This window comes from Hordeum vulgare, chromosome 5H, assembly GCF_904849725.1.
Source record: "Hordeum vulgare subsp. vulgare chromosome 5H, MorexV3_pseudomolecules_assembly, whole genome shotgun sequence".
Taxonomy (NCBI): domain Eukaryota; kingdom Viridiplantae; phylum Streptophyta; class Magnoliopsida; order Poales; family Poaceae; genus Hordeum; species Hordeum vulgare.
The window spans coordinates 430148824-430166642 of record NC_058522.1 but is presented as its reverse complement, the minus strand read 5'-3'; the positions used below and the strand labels follow the sequence as shown (position 1 = coordinate 430166642).

Below are 17819 nucleotides of genomic sequence, written 5' to 3'. Positions count from 1 at the left end.
ACGCACGCTTCTCTTCTCTTCCCGATGAGGATCCAATTCTAATTTAACAGATGTTTTTAAAGGGTTTTGTGCAATTTTACCGGGACATTTTTTACGGGATTTGTTCTGTTGGAACAAAATTCATACCGTAAAAATGCAAAAGAACGTTTTGCAGTATCCTTTAAACCGATTTTTGTGGGACGGGTATACTGGATCTGCTCTAACTATGGTCACTTTCATATTAGAGTTAAAAAAAATGTTGCCATTTTCATGGCTTCAAGATGGCCAATTTTATACAAGTCTTGTTGAAACGAAGGAACCATCCTCTCGTTCCTCTCTCTCTCCCACGCACAGGTGATTAGGGTTCCCTTGCCCCCCGTCGTTGCCGTCGCCGATCTGTCGCGCTTATGTGGCCTTCGAGCCATGGAGGCGAGGTGGATCTCGGCCCCCGTCTCCCTTAGGGTTAAGGTTTGGTGGGATGACACTCAGGTGGCGGCGGCGTCTTGTTCAAAAAGTTATTTCCGGCTTCGGCCTCATCTCACGCGTCAACGTCGAGAAGCATGTGGGAGTGGTGTGGTTTTTGATGACTTCTTGTGGCTATGGGGATCTCTGGATCGTTAAGGAGCTTCATCGTCGGTTCTTTCTCCTTCTTCATCTTGTAGTCTTCTTGACCTGCTCGGCGACTTTCCGTCCGCATCCAACTACTTCAAGCCGGCTCAGGGAGGGACGGCAGCGGCACACCGTCAGACACGGTGTGGTCCTTCAAGACCAAGGACATCTCAAGGACTTCATTGTATTTTTCGTTTTTGGTGGGGTGCTTTATACTGTCCAGTGTTTCTTTTAATGCCAAGGTCCTATTCGCAAAAACAAAAAAAGATGGCCAATTTATAGCGTCATGCGGCGCCGTGCTCCATGACGAAATCACAGAAACTTCTCCGGATTTTCCACTGTTTCTTTACTCACCGAGGCCTTGAAATGCAGGCGGCCGTCGCACCGGCCACCCGCCCTGCCTTTCGCTCCCACTCGGCTTGCTGCCCCCAGTCTTGTTCACTGACCGTCGGGCCCGGGGCTCGTCTAGGCCCACGAGTCAGTCAGCTTGTGCAGGGGCACGACGTTGTCGTAGGTGTCCGAGATCGGCCGGTGCCATGATCACGACTCACTGCGACCGTGCGACGTCGCCGCCGACGCGAAACGGGAGGTGCTTTGCTTCCCGTGGAGTAGTACTGTATTATAAACAGCCGTCGCCAGTCGCATTCCATCCGCAGACGAGGGAACAATCCGCACATCTTCCAGTGCTGTGCTGTGCTGTGCCGTCGAACCCGCCGCCGGCGCCCGCGACGATGCGTGACCAGGAGGGGCCCACGCAGCTCCGCTCCAACGCCACCGCCGGGACCCATCCCCCGGCAACGCCGACGCAGCCGCCTCCACCAGCCGCCGCGGCCAGCGGCGGGAGATCGCGCCTCCTCCACCTCGCATTCCTCTGCCTCGCCGCGTCGACGGCGGCGGCGTGGTTCGTGGAGCCCTTCGTGGCAGCCGCGGAGTCGCGCCTACCCGCGTCCGCCGTCGCCGCCACGGGCCTGCTCCTCGCCGCGTGCTTCCACCTCACGGTCCACCTCGTCCACTCCTTCGCCGCGCCCTGCCCCCCGCTCCCCGCCGCCGCCGCCGTGGCAAGGGCCGCCGCGACGGTCGCCGTCACCGTTGGGGTAGGTGTCGCTTCGTGCCTTCACGGTGCCTGTGGAGCCCCCCAGGATTACACAACAGCTTATCGCTGAACGAGGCTCGGCTTCGGGTATGTTGTTTCTGTGGTGTAGATGCTGCTTCCATCATACTGTTGTGTTATACGTATACTGCTGTAATTACCGTGAAGGAAATATACCCAGGAATTGGTGACAGAAGGGTCTCCATTCAAGTGTCATAGGATATCGATTTGTTTGCTTGCCTGCCGGTGGTTTCTGACCTGTTTATTGCTGTATCATTTATCGGTAGCATCCATTCGAACAAGTCATTAAGTCACACACTCTGTATTTCAGAGAAGGGGAAAAACATGTTGGATCCCCAAATATGTTCAATTACATGCAATCGAAATTTGGCTGTTGTTAGCAACACCTTTGTGATCTCCATTTCAATTTGGCACAATCATACCAACGACCGTAAGAAATTACCTTTTGTTTTCAAGTCAGCTACCATTACAGTTTACACGTTTTACATAAAAGAATTTAGAGCTAGCAGAACAAGAGAGGAATTCTGATTCAGAAAATGAAAATTAAACTAATAAGTAGCAATCAAAGAATTGCATGTGAACCTGTTTCCCCGCATTTTTTTCAGTAGGTTCAGACATTCGATATTGTATAATTTTGTGGCCGAATTCAGTATCCTTCTGCTGACTAGTATGATTCTCACATGTTTCAGTGAAAATATTTTCCATTGTTCCTTGGGAAACCTTAATTTCCAATAGCTCAGTGACAGGATAGTTCTTAGTTAATAGGGAGATGGCGCAAACTACTGTGGAGATTTTTATTTTATTTTCATAGCATCTATAAAAAGTGTGCATGTGATATCTTATACTCCATTCGTCACGGTTTAGAAGGCACGCTTGAAAATCTCTAGGACCAAGGTAGTCACCGATTGGTTGTGAGATGTAGCAGGTGTAGATGCTAATGCGCCTAATCAACTAAGAAAATACTAGTACTAATGCGTGATCAACAAATTGGGAGGGCGCATGCATGAGTAGTACTAGTACTAATTAATAAGAGTAATTGCTTTCGCGCCTTAAACCTTGTCTATTTTGAAAACGCACGCAAGTTCAACTGTGCCTTCTAAACCGTGACGGAGGGAGTAACTGTTTGTCTTTTCCTATTACCTAACTGAAACTTCAAGGTCAATACATGGTAGTTATTCTGCTCCTTGTACAGTGTAGCCTAGACAAGCTCTTAACTCCAAGAACAGTAATGCTGTTTCAGAATGGTAATGCATAGCTCACTTTAGCATTTAAGGCACCAACTTTATAATGTTCCTCACTAAAAGTTAAGCTATAAAATAGGTTGTTTAAATGTTTCCCAGTGCACTCAGCTGTGGCATGTTCTGTATCAGTATGGCAGAATTACATAACCAGTACAAATGGCCATCATAACTAAAGTGCTTGTACTGTAGATGATGTCTAGCGCAATAGTTATAGGTCCTTCTGGTATGAAAGTGGCTCATACATTTAAGTTACTGGCTACAACAGAAGTTCTCTACAGGTACAGACAGTTTGTATTCTGTATGAACTGGGATGCTCTACGTGTGACCTCCCTTCTAAAACATGTCAGTTTAAATAAAATAAGTATGTACAATTGCTTTGTGCTTTCTCTTTATCACATCGACAGTGTCATCAGAAGTTTGATATTGATATGTACAACAATGAAGCACCCTGGTCATAAGCCCAGACTTAGAACATATCACATATTATTTTATATACCTGCCGGAGTTAATGTTTAAAGATTGAACCTTCCATTCTGTAGCAACAACTTTCTAGATTGAGCTATATTGTCACTTTGTCAGAGAAGAACATCTCATCTGTTTGATGCATGAAGAACTCTAAGTTTGATGCATCAGGACATCAGGGCAGCAAATGTAGTGCATTCCTACTCATGGTCTTGTTTTAATGAATGAGCCAATTGTATACTTGGAATGTATTTCTGATCCTCTGTTTTATGACCCAATCCTGACACCTGAAACTGGCTAGCCTCATCAATTGCTCTTTCAAGCAAAATTGCTCATGGCATTGTGATCACACCTTGCATTTACAACCTACGAAATCATCCTTGTGCAATCACTTCTGCAGTTTGTTTCCTATTGATTTGCATATCTGTCAGATTCTTACTTCATTGGGTATCTGATGATGTGTACACCTCTTAAGTTTCATTTCATTCTGTTATGTGTCATTTTCTACTCCCTCTGTTTCTAAATATAATTCTTTTTAGATATTTCAATACGGACTACATACATATGTATATAGACATATTTTAGAGTGTAGATTCACTCATTTTGCTCCATATGTTGTCCATATTGAATTCTCTAAAAAACTTATATTTAGGAATGGAGGGAGCATATGTTATTCTGAAGACGGAATGAATGCCAAATCACATGGAGCTTGGCATGACAAGTACATCAGAGATTGTGCACGACTCTTGTATTATTTTTTCATCCCCTGTTTTCTCTGGATGTTCCTGATTAGAGCAGAAACATGATACTCCCTCCGTTCCTAAATATAAGACCTTCTAGAGATTACACTATAGACTACATACGGAGCAAAACGAATGAATCTATACTCTAAAATATGTCTATATACATCCGTATATAGTCTATAGTGTAATCTCTAAAAGGTCTTATATTTAGGAACGGAGGGAGTATTATATTAATGATTCTGTTGTATGAACGCTATATAGGTGATGTGATATCGAACATTGAGAGTACTCCCTGCCTTGGTCTTGGTTTCCAAATGCTCTGATGATGGTGCTCCCAAACGGCTCTTCAATTTTATTTGCAGTTCTTTTCTCAACTCAAGGCTTCTCAAGTTTTTGCATATATGATTCATTAAGATTGATGTCCTATCAGATACTGATAATTTTATATCTTGTACACAGATGCTTAACGAACCTTCAGTTCTGGTGGCTGCATTCCTGTTGGGCTATTTCTTCTCTCAGCTGGACGGGTGAGACCTAATTTAAAGAAATATACATTTCAGTTAATCTATTGTCATGTAGCTAGCTTGTCGATAGCTTATCAAACTTTCTTCTGTACAGTTTCACAGTTGAAGCTTATTATTGCAAAGCTGATGTCGACTTGACCTTAATCCTTTGGCGTCAACCTTTGAGATGTCAGGTGACATGTGCTTGCCCACTCCCCAGCATTTATATTTACTGATGACCATGTGCTCGATCCAGCTTGCCAGTATTAACTGACACCATCACCATCAACTTGTGACAGTGTTAGTTTCATGTTGCGTTGTTTTGTCTATTTTCTTAAAGAATCACAAAAGCCTTGCCTGTCAATTTTTTCAAGTACTCATCTCACTTGCGAACAATGGACAATTATTGGACCAAAATTTTAGAAGTCCAAATGAAAGAAGCATTGTGCATCCCTTTTAACTAGACCATTCATTTGTACACAAGATCTTGAACAACAACCCTTTGCAAAAATCAAAACCGGACTTTTGTCACACTGTTTTGCATCCCTATATTTATCTAGCACCCATTCTCACTATCAAGAAGAAAGGTGGGCGTAAGTCCCCTGAGACCTTTCCAAAAACTATCAAGAAAGAAATAAACACAATCCTCAAATCTGAAACAAACCAATGTGACATTGTATCACATCTCTATAGTATGTACATACCATTTTGTCCTACTTACTTCCCTACCTTTTAGTCCTATGCCCCCTTCTCCCGGTGGTAGCTCGACGGCCTTTGTTTCTGTCCCTGCGCACCGTTGTACCCGGTAATGAGCCCATCGCGGCGGCGGAGTACAATGCCGGCATGGATTGCTGAGTCGGGGTACTTCTGCCGGTGCCTGTCTTGATGGTTCTGGCGATGGTGCTGGTGCTTCTCCTCGACCTCCACTTTCATGTCTACTACCTTGTCCTCTTCCACAATGACTGTGAACACAAAAGGGCCCACAGGGAAGAAGTCTTCCATGCCGAGGACGGGCTCGAGGGCCTTAACCACTTCCCTCATGGTAGGCCTAGACTTTGGGTTCTGACTGAGACACTTGTATGCCACCAGTGCTGCCACCTCGGCGCCTTTACATGAGTATTGGCACTCAAGAGCTGGGTCCATGACTTTGTACAACCTGTCCGAGCGCTTGAGGTATGGTCTAGCCCAGTCCACCAGGTTCTGCTCCCTGAGCCGCCGTGCACGGTCCACTGACCGCAACCCGGACAGGAGCTCCAGGAGCACTACACCAAAGCTATATACATCGCTCTTGGCGGTCAAGTGACCCGTCATGATGTATTCTGGCGCTGCATAACCATGCGTCCCCATGACACGCGTTGTCACGTGTGTCGCGTCGCCCTGAGGCCCATCCTTGGCCAGCCCAAAGTCGGACAACTTGGTGTTGTAATCCTGAAATATCAAGCATTGAAATTTTGTTAGGGAGATAACACGAAGTGAAATACAATGATGTATAAGCTGAACAATTCTCTCAAAGTAGATGCAAGGTAAACATATTTGTACAGTTGTACTACTGTTTGTGAATTACTAATCTATAGGTGTTTCTTTGAACCTGAGCATGACTGCTAAATGTATCTCGATTAATTGGATTTCTCAGATTTGGCATTCATCCAAGAATCTTCAGAGTTTCAGTTAGGTCAGGGATGCCCATAACACACTGAGCCAGCTAAGTTCAGAAACATGTCATCTTGGATGGTTCAACTGGTCAGAAGCTAAAGGTTGGAAATGAAGATTTAAGATCGAATTATTTGTCGTTTTTCAGACACTTTTGTAGTAATTCTAGCGTAGGAGGTGTGAAGTTGTGTTCGACCCCGACCCCATTTATTAGTAACCACCACTACAGTTCCCAAATTAGAATCATTTTCAGAAGTGCTTCTTTTCTTTGCAGAAAGTCTGAAGTTACGGGTGGCTTACCGAGTCGAGCAAGATGTTAGAGGCCTTGAAGTCGCGGTAGATCACCGGCGGGTCGGCATCGTGGAGAAAGGCAAGGCCCTTGGCCGCGCCGACAGCAATCTTCATCCTTGTCATCCACGGGAGAGAGCCATTTGTGCCTGAAGGAAATAGGATGTTTCAGGTCAGTTTCCTCCTCCACGTTGACCAAGAGCAGTAGTAACTTGCAAGCACCAGGAAGTTGGTAGAATAAATATTTTTTTTAATCTAAAATATCTAGTATCCCTTTTTAGTAAATATCCAATATCTACATTCATCTGATTTTTAAAAAGAGAAAGCGTGTGTTGCTCTTTTGGAAGGCAGATAGCAGCTCATCTGTCCTCTTGACTTGGAGAAAAGAAACTTCAGGGGAGAAGAACAGCTCATCGCTAACGGACCAGATGGCACTCAGTACGTGCCCAGGTTTCCAAATTAACACATTTCTTTATCTTGCTGGTCTCCAAGAACCACCAAACGTAGTAATCCTTAGAATGATCAATCGACAGCAAAAAGCAGTGAAGAACTCACTTTTGAAGAGGTGCGTCTCGAGGCTTCCGGCGTTCATGAACTCGTACACCAGCATCCGGTGTTCGTCCTCGTAGCAGTACCCGATCAACTTCACCAGGTTCTTGTGCCTCAATTGACCAAGAAAGAAAACCTCAGCCTGTAACAACAACCGACATAATAAGCCAGATGTTCAGCGATCAGACTCCGAATTGATCAGGCCAGCATCTGATCGTGCCGGCGCGTGCATTGGACTCTGTTTGGCACTCACCAGCCACTCCTTGTGGCCCTGCGTGCCGCAGTCCAGGTCGAGGTACTTGACGGCGACGGCCTGCGCGGCCAGCCCGGGGCGGAGGTTTTCGTCGACGGCGCCCTTGTAGACCGGGCCGAAGCCACCGCAGCCGAGGTAGTTGGCGCGGGAGAAGCTCCCCGTGGCGGTCCGGAGCTCGGCGTAGGTGAAGGCGTGCAGGTTGGAGCCGGAGAGCGTGATGGACAGGTCCTCCGGCGACAGCGTCCCCGACGAGCTGAGGCTCTTGAAGGACATCCTCGACGACGACCTCGGGCAGCGTTTCACGCTCCGGCCGGTACGCCGTCGCGAGGTGCGGTCGTCGTAGTCGTTGTCCGCCACTCTGCTGCCGCCGACGCAGCAGGGGAAGGGGTTCCAGGATTTGGCAGCCATGGCAAGAAGCGACAAGTTCCGGATATATATCAATACCGAAGGATCAAGAGAGGTTCCCTCCTCCTCCCAGGAGCTGTGAATGCAGGGTGAGGGAGAGGGTGAGCAGGACTGGAGAGAAGGCGGAGACCGGCTTTGGGTGGATGCTATGGTGGAGCGGCTAGCCGGGCCTTTATATAAGTGTGGAGTGTGGGCGGCTGCCTGTGCCACACGGATGGGCTCGTTGTCCGCGGCTCGACACTCTGCGGTAGGACAAAACAGCCGATGATGTGATGGATGGCGAAACAGGGGAAGGGAATGGTGGTGGTTGGTGGCGCGAGCGGCCCTCCAACCAGAGTTTCTACAGGCGTAGGTTGCTTATGTTTCATGGAGTTGACTCAAGCCTACCTTGTGGGAACGAACATGGGTGGATGCATGGCATGTCACACCGCGGTTTCATATACCAGATCGAACCGCGGCTTCGCGTTTTTATGGTGAAAAGCTGTCCGGGGCTGGACCATCGGACGTAGGCTAGGATGATTAAACTGACCATTCAACTTCCTCCTAGGTTAAGAGGGTGCTTGTATATGTTTTAGTATCATGACTAAAAGTAATGAGACTAAGAGGGTGCTTGGATACGTTTTAGTTCCATCACTAAAAGTAATGAGACTAAAACTTGCTAGTCTCACCCATGCTTGGATCCAAGTACTAAAGAGACTACAATCAAGTTAATGAGCATTTATTATCCTTCAAACACTCCAATCCAGAACTTGCATGAGGAGTTAAATGAGGAGAGAGAGAACTAATGCACATTTTAGTAGGGGTATCCCTGACTAAAAGATTTTAGCCTCAAGACTAGTTTTAACCTCTCTTTAGTCAGGGGTGTTTGGAACTTTAGCCTATTAAAGAGACTAGTTTTAGTCTCTTGGATCCAAGCACCCTCTAAAACTTGCTAGCCTCATTCATGCTTGGATTCAAGTACTAAAAAGACTAAAATCAAGGTAATGAACATTTATTATCCTTCAAACCCTCCAATCCAGAACTTGCCTGGGGAGTTAAATGAGGAGAGAGAGGACTAATATACATTTTAGTAGGGGTACCCCTGACTAAAAGATTTTAGCCTCAAGTCTAGTTTTAGTCTCTCTTTAGTCAGGGGTGCTTGTAACTTTAGCCTCTTAAAGAGACTAGTTTTAGTCCGATTAGTTTTAGTCTCTTGGATCCAAGCACCTTCTCATTTGGTTTAGTAGACGTGGTTTTGTGCTACGGTCGCCGTGGGTTTCATCAGTTATGCTACAGGTGCCTTTTGCAGTTTGCTTTAATTTAATTTGCATGAACGACTATGGTCTAAACGGACATGAAATGAAACTGAGGCTTAATTAGGAATAAAATATGCGCATTTGCAGTAAATTCATTCACCTTGGGAGGTTCGAATTTGGACATGGTGTTGTGCAAGGCTGTTTTGGTAAAAACTTGAGTGGAATGCTGGAGGGATTGGAAGGTTAACAGGCCAAGAAGATGAGAAAGGCCTGGCAATATTTTTCTGCAGATCTTTCTGATAAACACCGGCGTTGTCACTACCTGTATCTTTAAAATTAGGCGAAATTCAAGGTACCACACAGGTTTTACAGGGTCAAAACTCTCGTATTTGTTACTCCGTTTTTACCGAGTAAACAATATAGATGTTCACACATTGGTCCAACGAAAGAAAAATAATTTCGCTTACTTTTTTTTTTTGCATTCAAACTCGAGAGATTTACTCAACAAAAGTGCTCCTGGCATCATCAGCCAACAGACTGGTGAACAGGAAGGATGGTCTATCATCAGTTTAACTTTAGCATCATCAGCCAACAGACTGGTGAACAGGAAGGATGGTCTATCATCAGTTTAACTTTCGGTGACCGTCAATGTGCCAGCATGCTTTGCACAAAGATGAGTCTCCACATTGGCTGACCTCATTACATGTTGATTTGTAAAGAATGTTTGTTTATGCCAATTGTGAGCGGGAGGAGGCCACATAAGGACCTACCACATCAAATCCGACAGGAAATAGGATCCAAAGTAGCCAAATGATTGAAAAAACCGACCACATCAAATCCGACAGGAAATAGGATCCAAAGTAGCCAAATGATTGAAAAAACCGACCACATCAAATCCGACAGGAAATAGGATCCAAAGTAGCCAAATGATTGAAAAAGAGCATTTATTATCAATCCAACCCTGTCATCCAAACACCTATTTGGTTAGAGTTAATTCAGTGTTAGTTTAGGGTTAGAATCTAACTCTAACCTCTAACCGACTTAGAGTATCCAAACAGGGTCATTCAAGTATAATTGGGTTTGCTTCGGCTATTAAAGTCGGCCAGCCTCGGACGAAAACGCTACACTCCTCTAAAAGCCGATGCACACCAAAAACACATCCATCGTGATGGCAAGTCGTCTATTGCCTTCCCTCAAAAAAAAGTCGTCTATTGCCTACAAGTGGCGACCATCGCATGACTCTGGATCAGCGAGAGCCTTGGATCGAGTTAGCATCATCACCCACGGTCTTTAGGCTCCTCGTCATCAATGGCTCCAAAGAACATCAAGTAGAAGCCGATCTCCTTGGACAACGAGGAGCAGAAGTCACCCCTCCTCGCCGACGCAGCCGATACGGACGACGAATTTGTGCTGCACATGAAAATGGCGCTGCAGAGTCATGGGCCACAGTCTAGCACCACCGTCTCCACGTGTCAACCATGGAGTCCGAATCAGATGTCGTGTGAAGGAGGAGTGTCGGTGTACTAAAGAACATGTCCTTTAGCACCCTGACTTGTGCACAAACAACGTCAGCCTCTTTACCGACAAGCCCTGCCGAAAGACTACTACACTCAAGACACTAGCAAGCCCTAAGCTGCTTGCCGATAAAGTAAAGACACCGGAAAGCTCCAAGCTACTTGTCAGCAAGATGAAGGCCCGGTAAGCTCCCTATCGGCAAGCTCCCACTACCGAACCACCGCTCCACCTCATCAGGCTGATTCTCACTTGTCGGTGAGGTGTCGAGTGGGCAGGCGGTTAGGTAGAGCTTGTCGGGGTACATGGCGGCTCCGGAGGATTAATCCACATTTATTGACACCCGTCCTAATGGCGTGACAGAATAACAAAAGGTAGTTGGGCGAGCGGCACAGAAGGAGGGGCCGTTCTTGCCGGGAGACGACACCAACACGATACCTCACGACGCATGTATTTACTATTGTAGTTTGTGTCAACAGTTTGACCATTGTTGAAATCACTATTTGCCCCCATGTAATTATCATTTTAGCCATTATGATAACCCCTTAGCCTATAAAAGGACGCCCATGGCTATCTTTACAAGGGTCGAAACCCTACCCATTTGCTCGCGTAGCCGCACTTCCGAGTATCTTGCCGGCAAGCTGTTTGTTGTAGTCATCTATTACGTGTCATGATCTACATACCCCAAGGTGACAATAATTGAGATTCTTTACGATGATTGTGGTAGTTTGAGGAGTTCATGTATTCACTATATGTTATGCTTTGTTCCAGTTCTCTATTAAAATGAGGCCTTAATATTCCTAAGTTTCCAACAGGACCTTGCTGTCACGGGAGGGTAGGACAAAAAATGTCATGCAAGTTCTTATCACATGCACGTATGACTATATACGGAATACATGCTTATATTATATTGATAAATTATAGTTAGTTCTGTGTCGCTCTAGTGTGTTACTGTTACATGATTGGTGTCATTCATATCTTTTCATCGCTCCTCCATGTGCCTACGCTTTACATATACTGAATCTTGCTAACTTACTACAACTGTTGCTACTGTCATACCTGCTACTCAATTGCTATTGTTACTCTTGTTATCAAAATCGTTGCCATCACTGTTACTGCTACTACTATTATTTGTCGTGCTACTGAACATTTGTTGCAGAGAGATATCCCAGGTGCCGTTGAATTGACAACTCAACTCTCAAGGTCTATAAATATTCTTTGACTCCCTTTGTATCGAATCAGTAAATTAGGGTGAAATACTACCCGTAAAGACTATCGCGATCCCCCATATTTATGGGTATGAGAGTCATCCTCCCCTAGTTCTCAAAGACACGCGGACGTCTCGACTATTACCTCGATGGGGGCGGCATGGGTGACCTGTCGTCGAAATGCCTCGACGAGAAGGCACGTCGAACGACGTTCGCAAAGGCCTGGGATGTGTCGTCCTGAGTGCTCGCGGACCCATGCTCGTTGAGGCTGGGGCCCTAGATTGGTCTTTCAACTCTGAGACCAACGCCCGTCGCCAACGCTAGCTCAACAACTAACTCCTCTATGAGTCTAAGGGCTTGGCTCGGATCCAAGCCAACAACACACGTCGCAAGGTGGAGTTCGCAATTGACCGTTGGCATCAAGCGAACGTGGCCGAGTGTCTGCACGAGGCGAAGGCAGCTAAGCGGCTGCGTCATGAGCGCGTACTCAACGTCACGAAGATTGGTGAGCCTTCTGTCATTGACGCGATTACGATGACGGTCTGACGATGAGAACGGCTCTCACGATGTGAATAACGACCATGTCGCGAATGATGATGGAGGTGCTTTTGGCTTTAGTGGCCATGTCTACAAGGTCCCTGTGTGGTTCCTAGCCTAGTTAAATTTTGTCCTCACCTACTTCACTTTAGCCAAATGTAATTTTGGTTTGGAAGTTGTTGAATTTAAATTCAACATGTAATATGTTGTACTGCTTAAACATCGGTCATATTAATGTAAATTATGCCCATATTTGTGTTATATTTGTGTTTCATCCGTTTCAAATGAAAAAAAGAAACAAGTGACTCTGGTTGAATAGCCTCTGCCCCGCCCGATGTCCATGGACATCTGGTGCCATCCACTTGGGTGATCCACGTTGGAGTTGCCCTTAATCAACACATCGCTTGTTGCTAGTTAGAGCATCTCCAACAGTCCGTATGTTCAATCGTTGGTATAAGTGTCCACATCACCAACCAACAATATATCATACAAGCTCTTCAATAGAGTGTATGTTAATCGTATGTAAAATAACTAAGTGGGTCCATTAAATGTTGAAGAAATAACCATGTTTGCCACGGAGTTTGTGCATGAACCGTTGCTTCAAATTCATACGGTTTCATTCTCTCTCTTCTTTTATTATGTGTCATGTCATCAAAATCATCTATGTAGTAATTTTACCAACGATGATCATTCGACCATTGAAGATGCCTTTATATGTGTTATAAAAGTAGTTCTCGTGGCCTTTATGGTTAATCATTCCCTCCTGCTCCACGTGTGTATGAATAATCATCGCGTTAGGGTAGAGTAGCCGAGGTGGTTTACAACGGATCATCTCTTGGGGGCAACCGGGAATCTCTTTTAGGCGGATAATGCCATGCAGTGCAAACAAGGGAAATGTTACCATCAGAATAGTTTTACAATTAACCTCAATCGGTCTGATCCCAGGTCACCGAGTGCCTCTTCGCTACAGGCAACTGTTACAGGTAGAAGAACTAGCTAGTTTTGTGGCATGGTCACATAGCTCACCCTTGGTATCAAATCATCAAGTGGCCCAACTGGTAGAACCTAGGGAGTAACTTTTATGCCGGTTTGGAGCTTGTTTTTCTGGCTAATCCTAGTTGCAAGCTAGGCCAAGGGAATTCGATTCCTACCGGCTATTTTAGTTCCTTCCCCGTGGGCTTAACATTAGTGGGTAGAGCCTAGTTCCAACGTTGTATAACGTTGACGTGATCTGTGCTTATCTTGTGTGTAGCAGTTGTGCAACTTGATTCCTGTCCGAGTAGATTATTAAGAAACTTGAGAACTGTTGTCCGGTTGTTCCACAAGACGCATCATGTAGCTGCATGCCCGTACAGTATCTGAACCACCCTACGCACAAAATCTTTCGCCAATTATAGTACACAAGTAGTAGAGGCTAGCGAACATCTTGTCCATTGCTACGAAGACAAACGGAATCATGAGGCCACACGCCCGCCCTATTTTCTTCTTCTTAACAAACCTCAAGAATAACTTCACGTCCAGGTGCACTAAGACAGCCGGATGCCTTATATCCGTCTCAAACGTCCGGACAGATCGTCAGATCAGTGACTGGTCACAAAAAATCAACCTAACCGAACTTTTCATATTCATCTCAAATGTCTGGACTGACCGACACCCCTTATATCCATCTTAAATATGAGGATGATACGAGGGCTAGCGGACGGGTCCGGACACGTCAGGTCAGTCTGTCATCTAGGACGCGACTCCATTCTGGATCATTATTTTTCTTTGTATATTCTTTTTTTTCTTTCTCTCTTTCTTCTTCTTCATCAATCACATGCAACCGACTGGACATATGAAAAAAATATGAAAAATGCAGCTTCACAGATGAAAAGGTAAGGACTCGGAGTATCTACAGCTAGACCCCTCATACATCCACCAACGCGCTCGGTTAATGACCTGACACGAGAGAGAAGACAAAAAATGATCTAACCGGACCCCTAATATCGTCCTTATATGTTCGGGTTGTCTGCGATCCTCATATCAATCTCAAATATGGGGAGGATATGAGGGCTCGTGGACGCGTCGGGGAGCGTCCGGTCAGTCCGCCACATAGAACGTGACATCATCTTGGACTACCTATCTCTTCTTCCTCCACAAGACTGTTTTATTTAGTCAATTTGCCGAAACTTGTCAACCGAGAAAATGGCAGGAAAATGAAGGGAAGCCACGCAATAAGGTCTTCTCGTGCCAGGGTGATGAAAGAAACGTTGCGATGCGCCGTTCAATGCCTGCGTTGCCCAGCGATCTCATGTGCTCCACAATTCAACGTAAACGAACGATTATTTTCTTATGATTTGTGGCTGAGATGCTCCGGCGGACTCCGGTTAATACTCTTCTTCCGGTTCTGGATTGTTCTTCCCTCTGGAGTTCCTTTCTAGATTCTTCTTTCACTCTTGGTCGGGGAAGGTTGGTAGCGTTTACGGCAACGAGAATGTATGATCCGGAGGGTGAAATCTCATGCAGTTTCTTACATGCAGCGACGGTAAAAACGTGCTTGCTTACCATGCCCGGCCACACGTCCACGGCTCCGGTTGGCTTGCGTTGCACCGAGAGCCCGAGACGGTGGCGTTTACACACGCGGCCCTTTATTTCTCTCCATGATGATATTGATAATGGATGGATGCACCGGCCAAACCAGCAGGGCGCTCATTAGTCATTGCCTGACCCGACACTGACAGCGACCATTCCAAAGTCCAAAGGTAGCTAGTAGTACTACCTGCATATTATCCAGGATCCAGCGAGGCCACCCAGAATCGACTAAACAATCCTTCCAAAAAGATGCAACGAGGGGACACCGATGTGCACTCCAAAAAGATGCAACCGTATATCGGGTGCCAGCAAGGGATTCAACTGCAGTGTTGCAACGCTTTCCTCCACGATCAGAGCAGGAAGCGTACGCGCGTACACGGTCGGAGGTTCGCCCGTCGCTGGCATGCAGACACGTGCTTCGCCGTCGGGCTCCCCGGCCCCACGGAGCGGCGCACAGGCTCGCCGGAAAAGCTGCCGGCGGCCGGATGTGCGCGATCGAGCTCCTGACGCGTTTGGGTGCCATGGCTGGATCCCATCGTTTTTTCCACGTGGCCTCCCGCCGTGTCCGGTTTTCTCCGCGCCGTCCCAAGGAAGGAAACGAGACCGATTCAGTAGAATTTACTACTCCATCCGTTCCTAAATATAAGTCTTTTAAGCGGTTTCACTAGATGTTTACATACAGAGCAAAATGATTGAATGTACACTCTAAAATATGTCTATATACATCCGTATGTAGTCCACTAATGAAACCTTTACAAAGACTTATACTTCATTTAGGAACGGAGGGAGTACTATGTACAAAGGGGACGGCCTGGTGTCGTTGTCGGGGCAGGAGGAGGACGCGACCGATTCTTTTCCTTCCGTGGGATTGGATGAGACGGGAAGCTGCCGAAATGAGCGGATTTCGTGCGCTCTCAGACTCCACTGCTGCAACATGCGCACGACACTGCGACATGCCGGGCGGGAGCAGGACGGCAACGTAACCTGATCCAACACCGGCGGATTGAGAGCCGAGCGAGCAGCCGCACACCCACCTATTCCGGGCTCTGGCGCCGTCGCGGGCCGGCATACGTCAACTCAACATACAGTAAACTCATCATGATAATTTGCTAATGAACGGTGTCATCGTCAAGGATGCTGCAAGGATAGACAGATCTATCATCGTAGAGATACAATAATGATAGACCTACAAAGACTTATAAAGATTTACTTAACCTTTCAAACTAATTTTTCTCTCTTCCTGATTTGTACGTAAAATCTTTAAGTAAGCCTTTGTAGATGTATCAATACTCATAGAAATATTATCGCGCCTTTTGAATTTTTGGAGGGGAAAAGGGGCACATCCCCCGTACTGTTGTGTATCCCCGCCCTTGTCTCCTCCTGGATCCAGGAAATATCTCGACTCTTCCTGTCTCCTGACAAGCGTTCGGCAACAACCGTAATATCAATATTGGGGTAGCTTCGCCTTCGGGCCGTCCATCAAGTCTGGCTTGTTCATACAAGCACACAAGGGAATGGACGCCCTTGCAGCTAATTGCCATCTTTCACTTCTTCAGCACGGTGCTGCCTGTCTCTAAAACTAATCAGAGTCCAATGCTCGCCTCATCCTCCGGTCAATCTTACCTTACGTATGTGTCAGAGGTCGCTGTGGCGTTCGGGGCTGCACGCAGGAAAATATCTCCCGACCTAACGAACGACGAAAATCTGCGTGTGTCGTGAAATTAGCTCCTTCGGGAGAAGCCGTAATTATAAAGAAAGAGGTTTGTGTTTCCAACTACTCTACACTCTAAAAAGATAGATTTAAATGTGCAAGACGATGGCATTGTCGGTGAATTACAGTCAAAAGATCCCTACAAAAAGAACATTACTACCTCCGTTTCAGAATATAAGGTGTATTATTTTTTGTGTAAGTCAACCATTTGAATGTTTAACCAAGATTATAGAATAAAATATCAGCGTCATCAATACCTAATATACAAAATTTGAAACTATTTTTCTTGACAGATCAAATGATATAAATTTAGTATTGTGTGTATTGATATATTTTTCTAAAAACTTGGTTAAACAACACACGTTTAACTTAAAAAAAACAAATACACCTTATATAAAAGAACAACTAAGTGATAGCAAGATATATGACAATAAATAATATGGCTATCACAAAGTAAAGTGCATAAGTAAAGAGTTCGGATAAGAGATAATCGAGGCACACGAAGACGATGATGTATCCCGAAGTTCACACCCTTGCGGATGGTAACCTCCGTTGGAGCGATGTGGAGGCATAATGCTTCTCAATATGCCACTAAGGCCATCGTAATCTCCTCATGCCCTCGCACAATGCAAGATGCCGTGATTCCACTAAAGGACCCTTGAGGGCGGTCACCGAACCCGTACAAATGGCAACCCTTGGGGCGGTCACCGGTACCCGTACAAATTGCTCGGGTGAATCTCCACAACCTAATTGGAGACCCCGACGCTTGCCCGGAGCTTTACACCACAATGATTGAGCTCCGAGACACCACCAAGCTTCTAGGACGCCAAAGCATCCACGAAGAACAATCTCTAGGGTACTAAGTACCAAAGGGTAATAAGCTTCTCAACTTCTCACTTCCACGTATCACAGTGGAGAACTCAAACCGATGCAACTAATGCAATGGAAAAAACACACAAAGTGGTCAAGTCCCTCACACTGAAATATCTCCACAACAACAAAAGCTATGGAGAAATATGAGAGGAAGAACAAGGAGCTCAGAAAGAACTCCAAGATCTAGATCCAAGGGGTTCCCTCACATAGAGGAGAAAGTGATTGGTGGAGATGTGGATCTAGATCTCCTCTCTCTTTTCCCTCAAGAACTAGCAAGAAACATTGGAGAGATTGAGAGTTAGCAAGCTCTAAGAAGGTCAACAATGGGGGAAGAACACGATCTCAACAAATCAGCCAAAGCCAAGGGGGAAGAAGGACC

At 45.9% G+C, this 17819-nt stretch overlaps 1 protein-coding gene and 1 long non-coding RNA gene across 2 annotated transcripts; one reads left to right on the top strand and one right to left on the bottom strand.

The window, feature by feature from the left end:
* Window positions 1-5080: 5080 nt before the first annotated feature.
* LOC123398635 (serine/threonine-protein kinase RIPK-like) lies at window positions 5081-8447 on the bottom strand. Its single transcript, XM_045093086.1, has 4 exons — window positions 7389-8447; window positions 7142-7277; window positions 6599-6735; window positions 5081-6076 (listed from the first exon to the last, which is right to left on the bottom strand). Exons 1-4 carry the CDS (start codon window positions 7794-7796, stop codon window positions 5387-5389), a joined length of 1371 nt encoding a protein of 456 aa, XP_044949021.1. The 5' UTR covers window positions 7797-8447; the 3' UTR covers window positions 5081-5386.
* LOC123398636 lies at window positions 6666-7212 on the top strand. Its single transcript, XR_006610224.1, has 3 exons — window positions 6666-6758; window positions 6938-7024; window positions 7120-7212. It is a non-coding gene; the product is annotated as an uncharacterized LOC123398636 (long non-coding RNA).
* Window positions 8448-17819: the final 9372 nt, after the last annotated feature.